The sequence below is a fragment of the Phocoena sinus genome, chromosome 1 (genome assembly GCF_008692025.1).
Source record: "Phocoena sinus isolate mPhoSin1 chromosome 1, mPhoSin1.pri, whole genome shotgun sequence".
Lineage (NCBI taxonomy): Eukaryota > Metazoa > Chordata > Mammalia > Artiodactyla > Phocoenidae > Phocoena > Phocoena sinus.
In genome coordinates this window covers 114,342,596-114,361,446 of record NC_045763.1, presented here as the reverse complement: position 1 = coordinate 114,361,446, position 18,851 = coordinate 114,342,596, and the positions used below count along the sequence as shown (strand labels likewise).

General features: G+C 54.6%; 1 protein-coding gene across 7 annotated transcripts in view; it reads left to right on the top strand.

Annotated features, from left to right (window-relative positions):
• ARHGEF2 (Rho/Rac guanine nucleotide exchange factor 2) overlaps positions 1–18,851 on the top strand; it is a 51,342-nt gene that overhangs the window by 19,797 nt on the left and 12,694 nt on the right. Inside the window, exons 5-9 of one of the 7 annotated variants that reach the window (XM_032614465.1) lie at positions 580–619; positions 1,834–1,927; positions 15,499–15,643; positions 17,844–17,911; positions 18,253–18,316. In XM_032614465.1, coding sequence (XP_032470356.1) covers positions 580–619; positions 1,834–1,927; positions 15,499–15,643; positions 17,844–17,911; positions 18,253–18,316 — 411 coding nt within the window. Of the gene's footprint in view, positions 1–579; positions 620–1,402; positions 1,543–1,626; positions 1,647–1,833; positions 1,928–5,085; positions 5,104–6,456; positions 6,861–7,027; positions 7,187–14,107; positions 15,104–15,498; positions 15,644–17,843; positions 17,912–18,252; positions 18,317–18,851 lie in introns of those variants that run through there. The other 6 variants (XM_032614495.1, XM_032614485.1, XM_032614524.1 and 3 more) reach the window with 6 other exon arrangements.

Sequence of the window (18,851 nt, the reverse complement as noted above, 5' to 3'; positions counted from 1 at the left end):
AGTGGGGAGCAAAACAGTGGTGGCCCCTTCCTCTGCCTGTCTCACCCCACTCCTCAGAGCCAGCTGTTTAGGGTCCAGATGTCCTGCATTATGTTTAACCACACACCCTTGGAAACCCCAAAATGCCTTTATTCAAGTGAGAGATCTGAATTCAGGACTTTGGTATTCTGAGGCTCTCCTTCCAATGAAGGAGGACATAGGACAGAGAGAGGCTCTCTAGCTTCCCCTGTCACCAGAGATGGAGGACAGTTATCCACAACGTACCTTGTCATCAAGAAGAGGCATTGGGAGCTCAATCCTCTGCCCTCGCCATTCACTGAAAAGGAACTGAGACATTGGCCTCTCAGCCCCCTATCCACACAACGCCGGTGCTCTGTTACCCGGGCTCCTAAGTTCTTCAGCTCTGCTCTGCTCAGATGCCTCCCTCCTTCCCTATTCCCCAGTGCCCGCCCTCAGGAATGGCGTCACAAGCACCTGCAGCTTGGGAACCTGATCCAGGTGGAGGGGGTGGGGGAGGCAGCCCTGGGCGCCTTTGTCTGGCTTTAGCTGGACACCTCACGTCTCCTTTTGTGTTGGCAGGGAATTTGTCCCAGTCCTCTGCTGCTGACCTCAGCAAAAGGTGAGTTTGGGGGACACAGAGCCCTTCAAAGCCCTAGATGGGGGAGGGACAATGGGACTAGGCCATGGGTTTTGTAGCCCCAAGGGTCTCTGTTTCCTGAAACATTGCTCCCCTTAACGTTTCTTATGAAAGACCTCCAAATATCCTTCTACCTGCACTGCATAGAATTCCCCTTCTTCTCATTGGCTGGGGAAGGCTAAGAAGTTTCCTGGTGGCTCCATGGGATGAAGAAGAAATCAGGGAAAGAGAAGGAGTATATAGACCCCAGGGTGTCTGTTAAATAAGAGAGTGGAGGTTGACAGCTGTTGTCAGTGTCAGAAAAGTGAGCAGGCAGATTCGCTACTGCACAATCTTAGGGACAGACGGTGACCAAGGACCATGGACCAGCTTTGGATAGCTGAGATAATCTACCAATGGGGAGTGGCCCTAAGGAGAGCTGGGCATGGGCTGTAGCGCCCCAAGGGGAGAGGGCAGGGGCTGAAGGCATATTGTTCAGGAATCGAGGTGGAGGCTGGGAGATTTACATAGTATCTATGTAAATAAGCATGCAAAATCGGCACCTGTTTATTTGGCTCCTACAGCTGAAGCCTGATTAGAGTGGGTTAGCCCTCTAAGACAGTGTGGGTGTGTGAGCTAGTAATGGGCCCTTTAAGATATCAAGCTCTGATTTGTGGTCCTGAAAATCTCTAGCTGACACATCCTCCTGGCTCTGGGTTTGGGATTAGCTCATGGGATGGGGCTGATGAAATCCCAGGAAATTCAGTCCTTATTGGCGTTAGGCCCAGAGGCCCTTTCCAAACAGCAGGGAGGGTCGTACACAGGACTCTTGTTTTGTGAGGGGAAAACGTCCCCTTGGAGAGCCCCCCTCCCTGTATCATTTCCGTTGGGAAGCAGCATGAAAGAGGAGATTGGGCCTGGATTAGGTAGGAAGGGGGAGTCTGTATTTATCTGGGAGGAGCCTGGAGTTTTCCTCATAAATAGAAGGGCCTGGGAAACTGTAGTGACCATATCTAGGAAATCCGAGGAGGTAGGGGAGTGGGGGCCTCTTTCTCCTGAGTCCTTCCTCTCTCTTCCTCACCCTTCTCTGTCTTTCCCCCGTATCTCCCCATTCTCTCTCCCCTGGTCATGGCACTTCATCCACTGTATCTCTGGGAGTATCTTGTTCTTTTCCAGCTCCAGCTCCATCTCTTCACCTCTTCTTTTTCTCTCTGCAGCTGTAGCCACCTGGAAGGGGGCTCAGGCACCTGGGCAGGCTCCTCCCTGAGACGGACCCTCAGCTTCATCTTGGGCATGACCGGAAAGGCCAAGGTAGGAGTTGGGGAAGCAGGAGGCCCGGGGACCCACTGCCCTCCCCAGTTCCCTTCCCCTCCCCCTCACCATCTGCTCCCCTCCCCAGCTTCCGCTGGTAGGCAGGGACTCAGGGCAATGGTTCAAGTTTTAAGGGAACATGGTATATCTCCCAGTCTCCCTCCTTCTGTCCCAGTAAATCACCTTTCCTCTGCTTTCCCTATGTCTCCAGCTTAGCAGCCAGCTGTGGACAGCTGGAAGGGGAGATGGGCCAGGAGCCTCAGAAGCTGAGGAGTGGCCTAGCCCTCCCTCTCTGGAGGCCCCACATAGCTGAGAGGTGGGCAGCCGAAATCTTAACCATCGGGCATAATAATCATAATAATTACAGCAATACTTTTTACTTCTTCAGAGAGTATTCGGGTTTGCAAAGTGCTTTTACACTCATAATTTTATGGGTGGATATGGCAGCTGAAGGAGTTGAAATGAGACCATAGGCAGAGTGGAAGCCAGGAAAGTGTATGATTGTGGAAGCGCATACACACCGTACCAGTGGGGCCACGTGTAGTTCCGACCCCAGGAAGGTGAAGGCACGTTGCTCTCTTCCTTATTACCAACACCCCGGCTCTGGTGAAACTAGGAGCTCTGCCTGCTGCTTGAATTCATTTCCACTCTCTTCATTTACTGGCAGAATGAGCCACTCCCCGCTTTTCCTCTCCTGGCTTCCCCAAGTATGCATGTACTTTCCCACCGGGGCGGCTCCTGAACATTAAGAGAAACCCCAGACAAGACATCATCAGATTCACCTCGAAGCACCACGGGATCCTCACCCAGTAAGGTTGCCTGGGCTCCTCCTGGCCCCGCCAGCAATGCCAGCGCTCTCTTCTCTGCCAGCCTTTCAGCCAGGATTCTCCTTCCTCTGGGTGGGCAGGGAGGGCAGAAACAAAACCAGGTTCTCAGCTCCTTCTCGTTGCAGGCCGCAGGCGGGGAGCTGAAGCGTGAGATCAGGCAGTCTGAGAGCAGGGCGAGGTGGGCACGGTGAGGCTTCTTTTCTGCCGTGGTGGAGAGCAGAGCTCTCTACAAAGAGAACAAAGCCAACACCCAGACCTTGGGTCTGAGTCCCTCTCCCCACAGCCTCTCTGTTCAGGGTAGGAGAGTCTGACAGCAGAATCACCCTCTTTTCCTGCAGTGGGAATGGTAGAGGAAGTCGGTGCTGTCTAGGGGCCATCCAGATCCCAGTTGGTCTGCATTTGCCCGCCCTTGGCCTAGCAGTTTGGTGAGGGGATGAAGGAGAAAGTGGGCAGATACTGAAGCCCAGACAGCCAGCAGGAAAGAGCTAAGCATCGTCAGGACATTGTCCCAGTCGACTGCCTTTCCTTGCTAGGACTCTCGTTCTGTCTTCCTGTTTCCCTCTCTGTCATCTCCTGGTCCATCTTGCTTCCACCCTCATGAATGTGTGTGCTTGCATCACTAAATCTCTTCTTCCCCCTCCTCCCAGCTCAGGATAGGGGCCATAAGCAGGTAAACACCAGGGGTTGGGGTGAAGAGAAGCTCAGTCAAGCAGTGAGAGAAGGAAGTAGCTTATTCCTTCCTATTTGATTAGCATTGTAGAGCCGACAAAACACTTTTCCAGAGGTCATCTCATTTAATTCTTATAACACTCTGGCAAAGATAAATATTTTAATCTCTGTGTTTTGTTTTTAAAGCTCTTATTTACATTTGTTATTATTTTTAAAATTAATTAACTTATTTATTTATTTTTGGCTGCATTGGGTCTTCTTGGCCGTGCACGGCTTTCTCTAGTCGTGGCGAGCGGGGGCTACTCTTCATTGAGGTGTGCAGGCTTCTCATTGCAGTGGCTTCTCTTGTTGCAGAGCATGGCCTCTAGGTGTGCGGGCTTCAGTAGCTGTGGCTCGCAGGCTTTAGAGCACAGGCTCAGTAGTTGTAGCGCACGGGCTTAGTTGTTCCGCAGTATGTGGGATCTTCCTGGACCAGGGCTCGAACCCATGTCCCCTGCATTGGCAGGCAGATCTTAACCACTGCACCACCAGGGAAGCCCCTTAATCTCTGTTTCATAGACAAGATAACTTAGAGCCTAGGTTATTCTCCCAAGATCCCACAGTTAGCAAAAGGTGGAGCTGTATTACAAACCTAGAGCTTTGACTATATGTTGTTGTCTCTGCTTCTGTCAGTAAACCTACGTAATAGTTTATCCCCTCTCTTCGCTTCTTCCACCATTTCTGATGGATGGCCATTGGAGTCAATAATGCATTAATCATCCCCTCCCAGAATACACAAGGTCCAAAGTAATAAGAAGAAAAGCAAACCTCCTCCTGGGAACTGTAGGACTTGGGCCCAGGTATCCCTGTGGCTTTCTCTGCTCACCTACTGGCCAAGACCCTGACAACCAGGTTCTTCCCTGGGATGGCCTCCCTACCCCTGAAATGTGGGGGACATATCTGTTAAGTTAAATGAGCTAAAGAAAGTGGTGGCTACTTTTAGATTCTGGCAGAAATCAGGGTTGGCTTTTGTTTTTGTGTATCTAAAAAAATAATTTCTGAAAATCTGGGCAGCATCACTGGATAGGAGGAGCAGGGATTGGGATAAAAATGGTTTGGAAGAAGGGGCAGGGGATGCTAAGGAGAAAGGAAAAGGGTTCACTGTTCCAGAGGATACAGAAAATGGAAATTAAGTCAAGCTGCAGGCCTAGCTCACTAAAAGCACATGTGTTCTTAAAGGTAGACCGGTTTCCTTTACCCACCCCGAAAGTCCCCTTCCTTACTACTCATCTCTTAAGAGGAAGGAGAGGGCATAGGGTGAGATGCAGGGTAACAAAGAGCAGATGGGTGAAAAGTATATTGAAGATTGGGGTAGGAGACAGAAGAGGGTTGGAAGATTAAGTCCTCTCCTTTCATAGAGACCATCTACGTTGAGTTTGGGGATTGAGATCCTTCACATAACTCTGGGATTCAGGCCCTGGGTTTATTGGGTATCCAGACTGGAGTTTGGCCCTTTAAGATTCCATCCTTAGCTTGAAACACCCTCCCACCCCAGGCCTGGGAGAAAAGCGGAGGAGGTCGCAGCCTACCCCTTGTCTCAGGGCCCCTAGTGGGTGGAGCCGTGAGGCCAGGATTCTGGCTTCTGGCAGTCTGTTTTTAAATTTAGTACATTCCTCAGCCCTGGCTGCCCACTGGGGGGAGGTAAGTCTGGGGTTCTGGGCCCAGGAGCCTCAAGACTGCTGGTTTGGGGGAGTTCCTAGGGCCTTCCTGTAGGTCTCCCCTGCAGGTACAAGCCTGGAGGAGTCAGCCTCCCTCATGGCCCAGGGAAAGTCCTCTCTGCTTTCTAATTTCCATCCAGCCTAGAAGTGGGCATGGTTATTTTCTCTCCTTGTTTTCTGGTCTTTGCTATATAAGGATCCTAAACAGGGGAATGGGTGAAGAAGGAGGTGAAGGAGTTGCTAGGCAGGAGGGGAAGCCAGAGGAGCAGTGTGGTGGTGAGGAGCCCAACTAGCTCAGCCGGTGGTCAGGCAGTGGAGCCCAAAATAGTGGCAGAGGCTAAAATTGGCACCTACAAGAGTGCTGAGCTGGGCTTGAAACCTGCAGCCAGGCCCTGCTGCTGAACCCGGGCAGGGAGCTGCTGGGTCTAGGTTGGGCCTCCTCTCCCTCCCTCCTTCCTCCACACCTTTGGGGACCAGAAATCAGGCAGGACCCTGCAAACATAAGATGCTCTGTCCCAGGACTCTCTGTACTTCTGTTTCTCCCAGAGACATGGGAGACCCTGAGAGGCAGAAATGAACTTCAATGTGAGTGATTATAATTAGAGTGGAGGAGGAATTTTCCCCAAAAGGTGGAAGTTGCCTCAGACTGGGGCAGAGTGTCCAGAAAGAATGTCCTACTGCACCCCTCCTTCTTGTGGAGAGACTGGCCATACTCCAACTGTCCCTGACTGGGGAAGGCTGGTTGCTGGTCTTTGGGTTCTAGCCTAACTTGCAACAGAGGGAACTGGGATTAGACACAAGGAAGGACTTCCTCAGCTTCTTAGTCTTCTGTAACAGTGACGAATTCCTCCCCTCTACCACCCCAGTAGTCAGTGGAGGCAGAGGCAGGAGGGAAGAGGATGGGCCGAGGGCGGTCTTGTAAGGCCCCAGAGAGTTGGGGGCTTGTGGAAGAATGCTCTCCTCTCAGATTCTTCAACCTCCAGGAGTGAATCTTCCCTTTCAGGCCCTCTAAAGACCCACCCTTTAGTTCCCCTTTGATTTCTCCGCCCTCTCCCCACGCCTGCCCCCAGTCGTAAAAGGGGTCGGTGGCTCTGGCCTGCTTTGATGGGCCCAGAAGGCCAGGAAGGAACTGGCCCCCGGTTCCCTGGAGAGCTGGGGGCGGCTGGAATCCTCCGGCCCGCGAGTCTTTCTAGACTGATGGACTGCGGAGGAGGAGGAGGAGGAGGAGGAGGAGGAGGAGGAGGGGAAAGGGAAGACCAGGGGTGGGGTGAGGGCTGCGAGGCGGGCCAGGGTGGGTTTTAGGAAAACCGAAGCCAGGAGGCGGGCGTCTGGGGTTAGAGGCGCCCGGCGCTGGAGGGCAAACAGGCAGAGGGGCCCTGCGAGCTAGTCCACGGCCCCTTGTACTTGTGCGAGCCGCCCCTCCACGGACCGAGGCGTCCCGTCCGGCGCTCGGCACCCGCCCTCCCTCCGCCCCGCCTCCCCCCTTCCTGAGCTCGGGCGGGGGTGGAGACTCGGGTTTGAGGAACTGGCGCTGGGTGCCGGGCGAGGGGAGTCAGACTTCCTGTCCCCAAGACCGACGCGTGCGGGTCGGACCCCTCCCCCGCCCTCCCCCCACAAACAGCCGGACGCCAGGGTCCGCGCCGCGTCCTCCTGGGCTCCCCCCGCCCCCATCGGATTATGTCTCGGATCGAATCCCTCACACGGGCGCGGATCGACCGGAGCAAAGAGCTGGCCAGCAAGGTGGGCTCGGAAACCCCTGTCCCTCTCGCCCGCTGTCCTCAGGGCGCCCTTCGATCCCCGGCACCCGCAGCGACCCCGGGTCTGCCCGCCTGCTTTCTGGGCGCCAAAATCGGGCGGAGCGTCGGCCGGGAACGCGCGGCGGGACGGGGTGGGTGGGGACTGTGAGTGAGTGGGGAGGGGGCTGGGGGAGCAGTAGACACGACCCGGAGCCTCCAGCTCCGAGCAGATTGTCTGCCGGGATCCCGGGAGCCAGCGGACCTGGGGTTTAGGGGCTTCCTATCTGGCGGGACCGGGTGTTTTGGGCCGCGTGAAAGAAAGTTGCTCCGGTAAGGGACAGAGCGGGAAGAGGGAGGTGTGTGTGTCGAGGGGGGGGTGGGGGCGGCGAAAGCTCTCCGGAACCCCCTCCGCCAGGGTTCCACCGGCTTGCTCTCGGTATCCCCCCACTCTGCAGTCGCTGGCTTGGTCGTTCCCTCTTTGTCCCCGCCATCCGGCGGAGGGGTGGGAGGGGGTGGTTTCCCGGCTTCCTCCCACCATCACCACCACCATCACCACCCCTCCAAGACAGCAGTCAGCTCCTCCTCTCCTCGCAGATGGACTTTCCAGCTGTGATTCAGTTCTTCTCTCTGGTGGGCGGGTGACGGGTCAGGACAGCTCAGGGACGGCTTACTTTCCCCCAAGCCGTCACCCTTAGGTGAAGGGAGCAGAGGTCTTTGTGTAGCTAGGATCCTTTCTTCCATCCTTGGGGCCCAGAGCACCCCTGTTCCTGAAACACAGAGGGTCCCCCCATCCCTTTTTGCCCCACCAGCTTCCAAGCTCCTTGTCCTTGCAGCCTGAAACAAACTGAAACCTTTAGGCTGACCCACTTGGCACTGTGCCCTCATCCCTCCTCCCCACCCCAGCTCTCTTAACTCTTTACCTTGGGACTGTTCACCTACCATTTCAGGAGTCTGGATGTATAATTACCCTAGCCCCCACCCCCTTCTTGAGCTCTTGGCCACTCCTTTCCAGGTATCCCTTATTTCTGCCTTTGTACCCAGGCCCACTCCCAAAGGCCATGATCTCTCCACACCTCAGCCCCCAGGAAATGATGAAGCTGACTTATAGGTGAATAAATGAGAGCTGGGAGGAAGGTGGTGCATGCTGACAGCACCTCCCAGCTGCTCAAGGCACCCACACTGTACCCGTTATGGGAAAGGCCAAGACCCAGTCCATTGCTGGTTTAATCTCTGGCCTCTTTCCAATCCCAGTGTCCTGCCCTGGCGTGCAGCCTATGCTGATCACCAGCCTATGCTGATCACCATCACAGTCTACCGGCATGGGAGCAGTACCCTTTTGGAGTCCTCAGAGATGGTGGAAACCCCTTCCCACACTTCCCTCCTAGCTCCTAAGTTGGGAGAGGTTCCATCCTGGAACTTTTCCTTGGGGGGTTGGGATGAGATTCTGCTAACAGGAAAGCAACTGGGGATTTGGGTAGGGCTTAAGACAAACAGAGGGCCAGAGGAGAGATGGCTGAAGTGCAGTGGAACAGTGGGGTGGCAGACAGGCTCTTCTCAACCCTGCGCCAGGCCAGGCCCCGGCTATGAAAGTCTGTTTATTTTTCAACCGTTTGAGCTGAGACCCTGGAGCAGGGCCAAGGGGGGTGGAGAGGTTTTTTGAAACCACGGAAATTTGGTTCCACCCTAAAAGGGAAAACCATGGGGGCACCGGCGAGGGGCAGACCTGGAGAGGGGCTATAGACAGGGGTTCTGGGAAGGTAGATACTCGGGTCCCTTTTCCGTTATTGGGAGGAGTTGGGGAGCCAGATACCTGGGTCCTCATGCCTTTTTTTTTTTTTTTTTTTTTTTTTTTGGTAGTTGGGGGGCACTGGGAATCTAGGCTTTTTCTATCCTGGGGCGGCCTTGGTTTTGCGGGGGTTGGGATCTGACTGGGGGTGGGGATGTGAGGGGCTGAGTGGGTAGATCTGAGAGGGCAGAGGGGCTACTGGAGGAGGTTGGTTGTCAGTTTGGGCTGGTCGGAAGGGGAGGGCCACCTCCGGAAAGCTGTGGTTACAGAAGGGGGGAGTTGATTCTTAGCCAACAAACCCTGGATCCCCTCTTCCCCCTCCCCCAAGCACACCAGCTGTCTCCTTTCTTTTTATACTGCGGTGGGAAGTAGAGGGGGGCCGCTGGAAACGAGATAATTTGAGGAAGATGGTCTCCCCTGCTACCTATCTGGGGGGATGGTTCAGAGCTATGTTCTGACCCCACCCCCCATTCCTTGCCTTCCTCCCCGGGACCTCCTTGAAGTAGGAGGAATTTAAGTCGAACCTGTCCCTTTCTCCTTCCCACCCTCCTAGAATCTTTCTGTGCAGCTTCCCCTCCTTATGCCTCCTCTCTTTTCACTCCATTTCTATTCTTTCAGGCTATCTTCAGTCCTCCACCCCCTCATTCTCTCTGCTCTACTTCCTACCTCCATAGGCCCCAAACCCCAGAGGTCCCTTTCTCTCTTTCATCCCCTGTTCCTCCCTCCCTCCTCCCCCCAAACCCTAAGTGTCTCCTCTCTCAGAACAAAGGGTCCTTTCCTGCCTAGGAGCAGGCAGGGGCCAGAGCATCAGGGATGGCCCTGGAGGCTAGGGGGGTGTCCCTGGGATCTCAAGGACCCCAGATTTGGAGTGTGGTGGGGAGAGAGGAGAGAGACTGTTTCTTTGTTCTGAGCGTTGGAGAGATGGCTGGCTTTGTGTGCAGGACTAGAACTGGAGCCGGAGAAGAGGGCTGGGGGAGCCCTGGAGGGAGCTGAGAGTGCTGGCAGGTTGCGGGGGAAGTTGAGGAATTGGCGGTCTCCCGGGAGGCTGAGACTTTTGGGGGAATAGGAAAAGATTCTAGGGGCCTTTCTTGGAGGTTAGGGAAAGAGCTGAGGGGAGGGGGAGAAGCAAGGATGGGGGAAGGGAGCCAAAAGCTTAAGGAAGTCACTGAGTGACTGTAGGAGGTTGGATGCTGCCTAGAGAAGGACCTGCCAGGGCTGCCCGAGGGATTTAAAGAGGGGTCCCATCTCAGTCCCTCTGGCTTCCCCGGAACCCTGAGCTTGGAGTCCGGGAGGGGACAGATCTGAAGAAATGAATCCCATGCGTGCACATGACCTGTGTGTTGGTGTGCGTGTGTGTCTGTGTCCGTCTGCCTGTCCCCAGATGCTCTGTGTCACTGTTTTGAATTATGGCCACCAAAGTAGGGGGCTCACTGCACTCTGGATGCGGGGAAGTAGTTCCATTCTTAGCTTCAGTCTGTGCTTTGAAGTATCATCTAGGAGCTTGAGGGAGCAGATTGGTCATGGTTCCTGGAGCTGGTCAGAGAAATGGCTGTGAGGAACTGGCTGGACCCTTCTGGGTTTGTTTATGTCTCCTTGGGGGAGGGTGGGGGAGGGGCTGCAGGCAGCAGCTGCCCCCCTCCCAACTCAGCCGGCCTGCCCTGTGCCAGGAGGGCAGGGAGTCCTGGCACAGCTATTGTTCGCTTGTACAAATGCCCGTCTGTTTGCATCACTCCCCCCTCCGTCTCTGCTTGTCTTTCTCTCCTGACCCGACAGGTGTGGCCGGGTGGGGGGTGGGGGTAGGATGGGGTCCAGGATCCCTGGGTCTCAGGGTAGCCCGACTTTATTCCCTGTGGTCCTTAGCACCCCTCTTCTGCTTCACCAGTGTGCCCACCCCTATTGTCCGGTGTCTCATCTTCATTCATCAGGCAAGCGTTAAGTGCCTTTGTGTGTTCAGCGATGTCTTTTTGTGTTATGTTTCTGGCTTTGGCGTTAGCGTTTCCGTTTGGCCGCCTTCTCCTTAGCCTCCTGCCTTTATCTCGTCTGTGGAAGCTCATAAAAGAAGCAGAGCCTGACTGAGACCATCCCAAACCCTCTTCTCAGTCCCATGGCCAGGAGCCCTCTCTCTCCTCTTTTCCCAGCCTTAGAGCCCATCCCTCATGACTCAGTGCCCCTTGCAGCCTATGACTCTGAACCTCTGCTGTCCAGGGCCTAAGTTACAGATGACTGGAAACCCAGTGGAACCCTCTGGGGGCCTTCTGGTCCCTAAACAAAGGGCCTGGACAGAGGCTGCGCCACCTTGGGGAAGGGGCTGCTGCCACTTGCAGCTGGAGCAGAGGTCATTCTGAGCACCACGTGACTTCTCCAGAGGTCTTGGTTTGGACATACCCAATGGAGGAACAAGGACAGCTGAGAGCTTAGACTTTGCTTGGAGAGGCTCTTACTCTTCTGGGTCAGCTCCGCCATCCTCTGCTGCTCGCCGGGGAACGGGAAGCCGAAGTCCAGGCTTTGGCATTCCTTGGGCTTCACGTATGTCACTGTTTTTCTCATCTCTCGGCCTGGGAGACAAAATACGGAGAAAGGGGAGACTGCTTCTGTTCTATGAGACTTTGAGCCACCAGTCTCAATGTCCTCTGCCATTCGCCTAGTCTTTCTTTCCCCAAAGTGACCAAGATCTGGGATGACAGTGGAAGGAAAGTTTGGGTTGGTCTTCTTCTGACCTTCAGAGGATACCATCCGGTCCTAAGTTTAAAGGAATTAGGAGAAAAGGTCTGGGAGAAGGGAGAAAAGAATAAACAAGAGAGGAGGAGACCAGAATTCCCTGGTGGTCCAGCGGTTAGGACTCTGTACTTCCACTGCAGGGGGCACGGGTTGGATCCCTGGTCAGGAAACTAAGATCCCGCAAGTGTGAGGTGCAGCCGGGGGCGGGGTGGGGGGGGAAGAGAGAGAGGAGGAGACTGAAAACTCTGAAGCTCTGATAAGGAATGAGGGGATCCCTAGAGTAGAGGCAAGGGTGCTGCTGGGACCCCTTGTCTTGGTGTCTATCCATCCACCCATCCTTCTTTTCTTCCTTTCTTTCTAAACATGTGTTAAGTGGCTGTTGTATACCAGCCATTGTGCTAGGTGCTTTCCCATGCTTTATTCATTTATTGTGTAGCAATAGCAAGAAAGACTTTCTGTGAGGGTTTGTGAGAAAGCAAGACTATGGACACTGGACAGTAGAGGACTGAACCAAGCAGGAAGGACCTCTGAGTGTTGGGGTGGGTGTTGTGGATTGCAGAGTAATGGCCCCTTTTCTTGGTGGACAGATGGGGCCATGAAGGTGAAGAGCTGTCCTGCTGGCGGGTGGGTGGGTAACTGGGATGATCTTAAGAAGATCTGGAAAGAGTAGGACAGAGAACCAAACAAGCCCATTCACTCCATCTCTGGAGCAGGCACCCCTGGTGAGCAGGCCCTGTGTCCTTCTAGCCTCACCAGCCTGAGCCCTGGGGCGGGTGCGGACTGCCTCCAGGACAATAGCGCTAGGCAGTGCCAGGGCCGCCTGCTGCTGGGCAGTGTCCGTGTTGGGATGTGCTGCTGCTGTGGCTGCTGCCCACTGCTGGCCCACCTAGAGAGAGGGTCACTTGGAGAGAGGGTGAGTGTTGGGAGGTGGGGGAGCCTGGGCCCAGAGTAGCTGGGTCGTCTGTGGGATGTTGTTGCCAGAGAGGTGAAGGGCCACAAGAGACCCTGTTCTCTGGCTACCCCTAGTTCTCTCCCTCCCTTTCCCCGCCTCTTTCCCAGGTGAGAGCTCCTGGAGGCCTGAGGGCAGAGGGAAGAGGTCAGGGGAGGGGAGGGGGAGTTGTAGCAGCCCTAGGGCAAATCTGCAGGACTGCCCATTTGGGAGTTGACCCTGATTCAGACATGTTGCTCTTTCTATTTTATTTTTTGAAGTATAGTTGATTTATGATATTATATTAGTTTCAGTATTTTTACAGATTATATATATTCCATTAAAGTTATTACAAGGTAACGGTTATAAATCCGCATGCTATATAGTACATCCTTGCTGCTTATCTGTTATTGATTTGTTTTGTTTTTATCTTTGGTCACACTGCGTGGCTTGCGGGATCTTAGTTCCCCGACCAGAGATTGAACCCGTACCCTCAGCAATGAAAGCACGGAGTCCTAACCACTGGACCACCAGGGAATTCCCTGATTATTATTATTTTTTTTTTTTGCGATATGCGGGCCTCTCACTGTTGTGGCCTCTCCTGCTGCGGAGCACAGGCTCCGGACGCGCAGGCTCAGCGGCCATGGCTCTCGGGCCCAGCCGCTCCGCGGCATGTGGGATCTTCCCGGACCGGGGCACGAACCCGTGTCCCCTGCATCGGCAGGCGGACTCTCAACCACTGTGCCACCAGGGAAGCCTGATTATCTATTTTATACATGGTAGTTTGTGTCTCTTAATCCCATACCCCTAATTTGCCCCTCCCCGTGTTGCTGTTTTAATGTGATTTTCACGTTTTTTTGCTTGCATACTTTTAATTCAAACATAATGAGTCCTCAAACTTTTTTATTTGTGTCATAGAGAAGGTTGGGAGAGCAGGAGAGGAGAAGAGAAGGCAGAGTGTAGGGCAGTAAGAAGAGCTATTTGGACTTGGACTTTGAGGTCCTATAGAGGCTGTTATTCAGAGGAGGATTTGATCTCCTAAAGAACTATAATTTGGAGCAGGGCAGATGGAGGTTAGACTAAAGGGAGAATTTTCTAGTGGTCCAGATAGGTAGGTACCAGAATAGAAAAAGGGAGGTTAGAGTTAAAAGTTGGTCAGCTTTCTTGACAAGGTCTAGGAGGAGGAGGGCAGGGAGAGGCCAAGGGCAGTAGAAGAGAAGCAAGGGTGAAAAAGGGGCAGCCAAGGTGGGAGGCCATGGGGGAGAGGAGGGAGGCCAGGGGATGGGAAGGAGACTATGATATAGGAAGAGGAGGAGGATGGGAGAGGAGGAGAAAAGAAAAATGGGTGATTGGATGTGAAATGACCTGAAGACCTAGGCTCTGCTCATCATCAGATGAACCTGGAGCTTCTGAGGGTAGGCAGGAGAGAGAAGGATCTTGGGCTACCAGGAAGCCCTGAGACCCTAGGGTGTCATAGTCCAGTGCCCTCTGGCCCCTGTGCTGTTGACTCAGCCGGTTCACACTTCCCTTTTCTACCCTTGCACCAGGCCAGTGAGTCTCTTCCCCTCCCCCACCTCTTTTTTTTTTTTTTTTTGTGGTCTGCGGGCCTCTCACTGCCGAGGCCTCTCCTGTTGCGCAGCACAGGCTCCAGACGCGCAGGCTCAGCAGCCATGGCTCACGGGCCCAGCCGCTCCACGGCATGTGGTATCCTCCTGGACCGGGGCACGAACCCGTGTACCCTGCACTGGCAGGCGGACGGACTCTCAACCACTGGGCCACCAGGGAAGCCCCCCCTCCCCCCACCTCTTAACTGCTAGTGTGGCTTCAGCTGAGAGTCAGGACTAGGCCTCCAAGGTCCAGGCTGAGGATTCTCCTCTGAGTTTTGTTTCACTGCCCCGGGGCCCCAGACAGTGAGTGTCCTCTGACTTGGGGCTCATTACCCTCAGCCTCAGCCATCAGGATCTCGCTCTTCGCTTTCTGAGAGGCAGGGAATCCTTGGAGGGAGTGGTCTTGCCAGGTCCTCTTCCTGCTGTCAGTCCTCTAAGAGTGGAGGGAAAATCAGGGATCTGAGGTGACCACTGAGGAGGGTCCTGGAATAGGTGGAAAGCATGGTGTCCCATCTTCTTATCTCCTCAGTTTCAGGGAAAGCTCAGGAGCTTGAGAAAGGACAGAAAGAGGTTAGGGAGAATCACTTGACCTGCAGAGGTCAGGGGGAAGCAGGAGAAGAGAAAGCTGATGGGAAATGCCAGCCTCTGAGGTTCTGTGGAAGCGCCTGGAGAGTGTGCCCCATCTCGACGGAGACCAGAGCGGGAGGAAGTGACATTGCCACTGGAGGTTGGAGGGTAGATGCTAGAAAGGACTTCCTAGACTAATTGGGTGAGGAGGAATAAAGGAGATATCCTAGGTTTTGGAGGGTAGCATGAGAGGGATAAAAGTTAGACTGCAGAAGAGACTTCCTGCCGGGAATGAGACCTTGGTGGCCCAGTTTCCTTTCTTAAAGATCCCAGAGAGGACAAGTGACCCGAGACTGAAACCAGGCTCCTCCTGCCTTGAGGTTAGCAGGGGACATGCTGCCTCCCACAGAGAGGCCCCGTGTACCTTGGCTGAGCAGATATGGAAGAGTCAGAAGTTTGGGATCCTGACCTCTGGTTGGGGGTGGCAGTGGAGGCATTCTGCCCCCTTCAGCCAATCTAATAAGGGGATCTCCTGCCCCCCACTGTGACTGCCACTGCCACGGAGATAGCGGAGATAGCGGCTCCAACACTGGTTGTCATGGTTATAAGAGGAGCTAACTCCCATAGATTTGAAAGCGCTGGTGAGCTGGCACCTTCTGCTTCGCCTGCTCTCCCCTCCTCTCTGCGCATCTTCCCCCGGCACAGAGAAGAGAGTACAGCAGCTTGGGGGCGAGCAGAGCTAGGGCTGGGAGGTGGAGTGAGGACGCGGAGGTCTAGAGCCGGGGAGATGAGCGGCAACAGGAGGCAGCCCAGCCGCAGGGGCCAGGTAGGTCAGGGGTGGGCTCAGCCCTCGGGGCTGGCCTGGTCACTCCTGGACAGCTGCCTCTGACACAGCGCGGCAAACTCTGCTTCAGGAAATGGTGTGTTTCAGGCAGGCATTGCTCCCTTGCCTCTGCCCTCGGCCTGTGTCTCTGGACTCCTCAGGCACCCTGGCATCCTCCAGCCTCACTTCCTGTCTCTCTCGCCCCTTCTACAGTCCCGGGAAAAAGAGAAAATGAAGGAAGCCAAGGACGCCCGCTATACCAACGGGCACCTCTTCACCACCATCTCCGTTTCGGGCATGACCATGTGCTATGCCTGTAACAAGAGCATCACAGCCAAGGAGGCCCTCATCTGCCCAAGTAAGTTGTTTGGACCCTGAATGTCACTCTTGAGTAAGCGCCCACTGACCCTAATCTTTCTCTCCCTTCTTTTTACCTTGGATCCATAAGGATCACTCTCCTCTGTGAGCCCCCGCAGGGCCCAAATGCCAGGGCCAGATGCTTGATCCCTTTCTCCCTGTCCTCATGTCTAGGGGTAGTGGCAGTCCGAATATGGCCTAAGCAGGACTAGCTGGGGGTATGGGGGAGGGGAGGCTGGAGTGGCTCCCCTTGCAGCTGTCGTCCGCTGGGTATCCCCCAGCTCCCTGAACAGCTGCTGAGGGTCAGGAGAACTGATTGGAAGAGAAGCAGGAATGTTGTGTGTATGCGGGGTAGGGGGGGCAGAAATAGGGGAGCTGGGTGGGAAGCTGCTGGCCTTGCAGCTGTTCTGCCGGTCTTCCTGGGCAGAACTGGGTGTTCAGGACTTCAGGATCCCCTTGCCCCTTCCCTTTCTATTGACTGGGGGGAGTCTGAAATCTCTAAATCTCTACAGTTTGAAGCAGAGGATTAGGGATTAGGACCCCCCTGTCTCAGATTTCTAGTCTGACTGATACACAGTGAGAAAGAGAATATGGCAGCAATGTGTATGTTGGGGGAATAAGGATTAGATCGAATTCCTGACCTTCACCCACATCTAAGGGTAGCCCTGTATTTAGTAAGTACAAGCAACGAATTCTTCCTTCCCCAAGATGCCTACATGGAGGGCTCCTGCCCTGTCTACCCTCCCCACCAACACCCAGATTTATGGCAAAGAGCTGCTTCTGATTAACGCAGGACCGGAGGTGTTGTGGCCTGCAGCGGAACAGAGGGACAAAAGCTTTAGCTTCTAAATCTCTATGGAAGCTGCGAAGGAACCCCAGAAAGAACCAGCGAGGCTTCTCTACTTCCTCACTGTTCAACTTAAGAGTTTTGAGGATGAGGAGGGAACCCCAATCTAGATCCCTCTAGAGACCTGACAGAATTCCCAATCTGGAAGCTTGTTGCCAGGGGAACCGGGAAGGCGGGCAGCAAGCGCTATTTTGAGAGCAGGTGGATAGCGGAGGTTCGATCCAGAGACACTGGGTGCTGCGGGTAGGAGAAGGGAGCTCCAGGGGGGGGGTGGATGCAGTTCCAGCCCCCACTTCTGTCTGCCCCTCTGCCACACCCTGCTCGCCTTGTATTTGTGGAAGTAACCACGGTGCTGGGTATTGTCTGAAGGAGTTAGCAGAGTTTCCGGTGTTGTTGGACGAGGGGGGAGGGGAAGCTGGAGACGGCCAAGGGCTGTGAGGGCATGTTGGGGAAAGGGACGGCCAGTGCCTAGGCTTAGCTACTCTTCCTTTCCTCTCCTCTTCTCTCCTACCCCATGGCAGGGTGGGGTGGGTGATGAAGGAGAAGCAGATGGAGTGTGGGAGCTGTGGGTTTACCTTACTTGGGGAAAAAGACTCCCCCGGTCCGGAAGGGAGGCTAGAGTCATAGCAAGCATAGCTGAGCAGTGCAGAAGGCAGGCAGGCGTGGCGGGCAGGGGCAGGGCATGGCCTGTCCCCAGCTCTGCCGCTGGATCCATCAGCCTTAGCACTGCTTAGGCCTAGCCAGAGTTTGTGGGCATACGTATGGCTCAACAGGAAGTGCACGGACACTCCTGAGTTAAACCCCAGCTCTACCACTAGCTGTATGACCTCTGGCAGATGATTTTAACCTCTCCAGGAGACAGGATCCTCATCTATAAAATGAGGATCATTGAATCTACCTCAGGGGGTGGTTAGGATCAAGCTCAGGGGATGTTCATTTCCCCCTCTCTGCCCCTAGCCCCCACCCCAGCTGCTCCTGTGCCACCTTCTGTTCCGTGGGCGTCCTCTCTGCCATCTGTCATTCTCAACCACCTTTGTGCTTCTTGAGCTCATCTCTGGCAGCCAGTAACCCCTTCTTCCCTCTAGTCCACCTCGCAGGTCATCTCTGAGTCAGGATTGCCTACCCCTCCTGATGGCTTAATTGTGGTCCACACCTATACCCCCTCACTTCATCTCCTGCTTGAAGGAAGGGGGGAGGTGGGAGGAGAGGGACTGGGGTGCGGCGATGGCCGAGGAGTCTGGGAAGGGGGAGAGTCTCAGGCTGTGTGGCCATGGGGAGATGGGTGTCTGCATGTGGGTGTGTCCCCCCCGTACCACCCGGCCCTCCCATCACCCTCTCTACCCCACCCTCCCAGCCTGCAATGTGACTATCCACAACCGCTGTAAAGACACCCTCGCCAACTGTACCAAGGTCAAGCAGAAGGTGAGATGGCAGGGAGGGCAGAGGGCTGGGGGAGAGGGTAGTGAGTGTGCGGTACCCTCATGCCTTTTCCGTTCATTCCTCACCCTGTGTTACTCAGCCCCTCTCCTCACCAGGGGGCAGCCCAGACCCTCCACCCCAGGCCGCAGGCCCTGCAAGAGGGGGTCAGCCTGTTGCTGTAGACACATCCCCTCAGCACTGGGCTCAGCCACCCTGATGCCCTTAGCCATCGTGCCAGCTTTCTCCCTAGGGGGCCAGCCACCCAGCTCCTGCCCTGGGCCTATGGGGGTGACCCTAGGGTGACAGCTGTTCTTGGTGTCTCTCTCTTGCTCTCTGTCTCACAGCAACAGAAAGCTGCCCTGCTGAAGAACAACACTGCCTTGCAGTCTGTTTCACTTCGCAGTAAGAGTGAGTAGTGAGGATGCTGGAGCCCCCATAGGACCCTGGACCCCAGGCCTCTCAGCCCATGAGCTGTGCTGCCCCCCTGAGGTCGTTCCCTGGCACAGCGCCTTCCTCTTTTCAATTGGATGCTGATGGTGGGGTCATAAGGGAGATCCGGACTCTTGGGCTTAGGGGCGGGACAGGAGAATTCAAATGGGGACGAAGGCTTGGGATGGCTGGTCATCTGAGCCTGGTCACACCTTATATTATTATTATTAGTTATTTACACCGCACTTGGGAATGTTGGCAGAAGTTGTTAAGGGCCAATTCAGACAGATCTGGTGTAACAGAAAGAGCGTGGTGCTTAGTCAAAAAGACCAGAGTCTGTATATGTATACATATAGCTGATTCACTCTGTTATATGGCAGAAACTAACACAACATTCTAAAGCAATTATACTCCAATAAATATGTTAAAAAAAAAAAAAAAGACCAGAGTCCGAATCTCTGCTCAGCCATTAGCTGAGTCACCCCAGACAAGTCTCTTAACCGTCCTGAGCTGC